A 5,022-nucleotide genomic window follows, 5' to 3' on the forward strand; every position below is an offset into this window, starting at 1 on the left:
GTAAGATGCAAAATTCCTGTATGTCTCACAAATGCAAAAAGAAAACAAGTTAAGGTAAAGGGCTGCTTAAATTCCGATAACAACTCTGTACCATTTTCTAGATACTTTAACTAAAAACTGGAGTTACAATGTGCAAAATTTTCATTACTAATATTGATTTTTGTGATTTCCAATTTCACGATAAAATTGTTATAGCTAATATTTCAGGAAACAAATTTACAACTTTAGAATTTTTGTGACATAAGGAACTTATCTAAAGTATGTATTCAAAGAACAATGGAAATAGAGAAAACATTTCATCCATAAGTAGCTAACATCTTCAAATAGAAAAATTCAACTAGATGCTTTATTTCAAATGCTACTGTATTTCTCAAGAATCAAAGTTCTAATATATTTTTCCTATTCATGTGCAAGCAAGTCAAAATAGTTAACTTGTCACACTCTACCGAGGATCTACCAATGTGATTGTGACTTCATTGTTTGTACTGGCTGTCTGCGATCCTGATTTTGCTTTATTAAGTACGTTTCTTTCTGTGAAAAATCCTGGTTCTTTAGCTTTTGGCAGTAGACTATCATTAGCCAACATCAGAACGACAGAAGACATGCTTGGTCTATCATCTGGACGTTGTTGCACGCATAATAAACCCACTTGGATTGACCTTAAAACTTGAGATACATGGCAAGAATCAGCTAGCTGCTCATCAATTAGTTCGAAGGACCTATCTTCTTTGTAAAGCTTCCATGCCTGTTTGAGTTTAGATCATATGGATCATGACAAACTCCTTGTGTTGTAAAGTTAAAAAAATGAGTTTCTGTGTGTAATGTAGATTATACAGTGCTTACATGACCGAGAAGGTTAAGGTTGTGATCTTGATGGACAAATCCTCTATTTCTCTTGCAGCTCACAATCTCTAACACCAAGACGCCAAAGCTAAATACATCTGATTTTACCGAGAAGATCCCATCTACTGCATATTCAGGGGACATGTAGCCACTTTGCCAAAAAAAAAAAAAAAAAAAAACATGAGAACTAAAGAAGTGAGATGTCATATGAGAGTATGTTGTATGGTATTAGAGATTCTTACTGTGTCCCGACCACATGGCGTGTTTTTGCACCCATCTCATTTCCTGCAACACTTCTGGCGATGCCAAAGTCTGATATCTTTGGATTCATTTCTATATCTAGCAAAACATTGCTTGCTTTAAGGTCTCTATGGATAATCCGTAGTCGAGAATCTTGATGGAGATATAATAAGCCACGAGCAATTCCGTTTATGATGCCGAAACGCTTTGGCCAATCAAGTAAGTTTTTCTTTGTTTGATCTACAAAATAAGCTTTCTTGTTAGCAGTGTTTGTAATCATGCTTTGCCTTGGTCTGAACGTACATGTTATGACTAATAGATCAAAGTATTACTCATTTTAGCTTGTGTAGTAGGTTAGAAATCCAAACCAAATATGTATGAATTCAGGCTTTTGTTAGACATGTATTCATAGATCAAAATCTTTTCTTCCCCTTGAATGCAGCAACCTAGAAGTCTCACAAGATTTCGATGCTGAAGCTTGGAAATATAAATAACTTCGTTCTTGAATTCATCAAGTCCTTGCATTGAAGTCCTCGAGAGTCTCTTCACAGCAATTTCTTGTCCCTCTTCCAACACTCCCTAGAAATGGCAAAAGTATATCAGGAGAACATAGATCTTGCAAAGATGAGAATCAATTGCAGAATGAAAATAATCTCTACCACACTAATCTTGATCATAAACTAGTTACTCTTCCAACAAGTTTTCACTGTTTACCTTGTAAACAAGTCCAAATCCACCCTCTCCAATCTTGTTGTTGAGCGAAAAGTTATTTGTAGCTCTTGTTATTGTCGACAACTGGAACTGTGGTAGCTCAAAATCTTCGTCAAGTTTCAGTTTCTTCTTCTTTTTCCGTTTGTATAACAGAATCAGGCCCAGCAAAATCATTGCCATCAACAATGAGATACTCCCTGTGAGTATCTTTGCCTTCTTTCTATTTGAACCTGCCTCAGCTACTACAACCAAATTTTTCTATCAGCCACTGCAGATCGAGATAGGCCACTATTGTTGCATAATATGGTCTCCATGTGTTGAAAAACTAAGTTTAAAAACACATCATTGGAAATTTCTTAAACATAAGTTCTTACCTTGCTCCGAAGAATCCATTCTGATGTAAATGTCTTGCCCTCTTTCAGACAGCTTTCTGATGTCAATCAACTCCCCGAACCAAAACAAGCAACCTTTGTCCCCATTGCTTATATCTAGACTTGAATAAGCTGTGCAAGAGCAGTTCCTGGAGCATACTTGCCTACAGCCTTCGAGTGTCATGGTCTTATCATACTGAGAGTACTTAGTATCCGGCAACTTGATTCCAGAATACTTAAGAAATACATGTTCCTTTTTGCAATCAAGAGGTGTCCTCCGAACACACCCTTCTGACCAATCTCCCTTTTCCCATTGTTGTGGACATTTAGCTACAAACTTTTCTAAACATCCACAAATAGGGGAATTATCTATGTCACAGCTCCCATAGGCACCACATAAGCTATATGTATCACAGTTATCGGAAGGTAAATTGTAGTAAATATGCCAACTCTTGGTCCGAGCCACCCACGTCAAGCGTTGGACATAACCATTGCTAGTGAGGACTAGTCTTGATAAAACTGAGCTGTTAATGATTGAAAAAATATAGTAGACCTCCTCTATATTGAAAATAAATTGAAATGTAAAAATGCTGCTTTGTGTTAGTAGTTGTTTGGGTATCCCACTAAATCTTAAACCATTCCATGGTCCTGCACGAACTGATACACTTGTGCCACGTTTGGTTAGGGCCTGCGGATATCCAGTAGGATCAATGTGACGAGTGAATTCTCCAGGTGTTGGATCATTATCGGTCTTCCATGCTGAAAGGTAAGCCTCATGGTCAGTTTTAAGATTCTTGCCGAGCTTCATACCAGGCAAGTGCGTATCAGTTGGAAAATTGAAGCTCTGCCAGAGGAAATTTTCTGGGTTGCCATCATTTGCATCTTTTACAACAAGATTACCAGAATCTAAAAGAACAGCAACTGGATGTTGGACTGATCTTGAGGTGTTAGTGGACCATATAATTTCATTCTTACCATTGAGAAGAGCAAGTATTCCTGGCTTAGTGACCTTCAAAACAACTGAAGATTTATTGGTGAGTGGTTTTTCTCTATTGGCAACCCATACAACTGTCTGCACAGGGAGAATTTGCTTGTACCATATACCGATATATCGCTTTGAGGAACCATTGGGGCTGAAAAATCCCATCTCAAAGGTTTCACCAGTTGAAACAACAGTTTGACCATCTATGATGAATTGATCTGTAGTTATTACATCTGTTGTACTTGAAATCTTGTGTATGGTAGAGTAGAAAGACAACACAAAAAGTAGGAAGAAACTAGCTTCCATTATTGATGACTTGATGATGCCTAAGTATTTGGTCGCCTATATACAATTATGATTTAGACTTGAGAGCCAAATTCCGCGCTATGTGCGTGTTGAAATTTGCTAGCATGTGTTTGAATATTTACTGCCTCTCTATTCAGGGCGTCAATGGATATTTAAAAATCGACCGAACCTTACTGCACCGAACCGATTTTTAGGTTTCTTTTAAAGAAACGTAGGCTTTTATATAAATTTATAACCGTACCGATAATTAAGGTAGGTTTTTTATTTTATAAAAATAAACTGAAAAAACACCGAACCGTACCGAATAAATTTTACATGGGAAAAATATATTTATATAGTAAGTTTAAAACTAATAATGCATTAAATTTTTCATTGGGTCTTAGAATTATGAAAACTGTTACAAGCCAGTAACTAATTAAACTCAAAATACTAGTAATTTCTAAAACCTATTATGCTACTTATACTTAAACTAAGTTATTTCAAGTATCTTTATTAGCAAGACACAAAATATTCTAGCGATTATGAGTAGCAAACTATAATGTATTGAATATGTTTCCTTTCAAATAATTTAGATTTATTTTTTTGAATATTTAATATAGACTTTATTCTTGAGTCCCAACTTGGTTAATATCTTTCAGCTCGTGTGATTTATATTTTCTTTGCTTTTACTTGGTTTCTTTTACGTTGTTGTCGAATAGTTGTGTATCTATACTCTAGCCATCTTTCATGTTTTTTAATTCATTATCCTTTAAACAGTAAAAATGTCTAGAGAGTTTTGCTAAATCCTATAAAAGAACGTATGTTATTGCATTCTACTTTTACTGGTGAATTTTACATGACATTTAAAAAAATACTGTAAATTAACCGAACCGTACCGATACCGAAGTAAAACCGGCATGATTGGGACGGTTTTGAAAAGTCTAATTTTGGTTATACATAATAGAATAATCGAAAAATTGGTATGGTACAAATTTTATAAAATAACCGGCAGAACCGAACCATTGACACCCCTAGATAGGAGTAAGGTCTGTGTACACACTACCCTCTCCAGATCTCATTAGTGAAATTTTACTGGGTCGTGGTCATTTTTTTTAAAAAGCAGCCTCTGGACAACGGCACTAAACTATTGCTGATTGTGCTGTTTCTAACATTTGAGTAGTGAAACAAGATGGAAATTTCGGAATTGTGATTTTAATTCGATATGTCATTGTCTTCCTAATTTATTAGTATCAGGAGGCTGTGGCCATTCCCCAAAGACTTGACTTTTGTTGGAGGATACAGAACTCCTTTGCAAGTCATATTACTCAACAAATATTTTTTTGTCATTAGGTAATCTCCCTTTTACCTAATAAAACTTACTCAAGAAAATTTACTCGATAAATAATTTTTCATAATTTAACAAAATATTCTTCCATTTACCCGATAAAACTTAGTATATGTATATTTTGTTCGATAAATTAAATTTTCACCAAATAAAAGGTATACTAACTCGAAGAACAAACGTGTAATAAGAGTTGGTGTAATTAGAAGAAAAATCTATCTATCTATTATTAATTATTAAAAAGAAGA

General features: G+C 35.0%; 1 protein-coding gene across 2 annotated transcripts; it reads right to left on the minus strand.

The window, feature by feature from the left end:
• Nucleotides 1-279: 279 nt before the first annotated feature.
• Nucleotides 280-3,478, minus strand: LOC104227311 (G-type lectin S-receptor-like serine/threonine-protein kinase At4g27290). 2 transcript variants are annotated; one of them, XM_009779535.2, is made up of 6 exons: nt 2,169-3,478; nt 1,798-2,033; nt 1,452-1,662; nt 1,086-1,323; nt 844-994; nt 280-745 (listed from the first exon to the last, which is right to left on the minus strand). In XM_009779535.2, the coding sequence occupies exons 1-6, from the start codon at nt 3,451-3,453 to the stop codon at nt 443-445; spliced, it is 2,424 nt and encodes an 807-aa protein (XP_009777837.2). In that variant the 5' UTR covers nt 3,454-3,478; the 3' UTR covers nt 280-442. The 2 variants fall into 2 exon arrangements, with proteins under 2 accessions (XP_009777837.2, XP_009777836.2); XM_009779534.2 differs by having other exon boundaries at nt 1,798-2,036.
• Nucleotides 3,479-5,022: the final 1,544 nt, after the last annotated feature.

The sequence above is a fragment of the Nicotiana sylvestris genome, chromosome 4, assembly GCF_000393655.2.
Source record: "Nicotiana sylvestris chromosome 4, ASM39365v2, whole genome shotgun sequence".
NCBI lineage: Eukaryota > Viridiplantae > Streptophyta > Magnoliopsida > Solanales > Solanaceae > Nicotiana > Nicotiana sylvestris.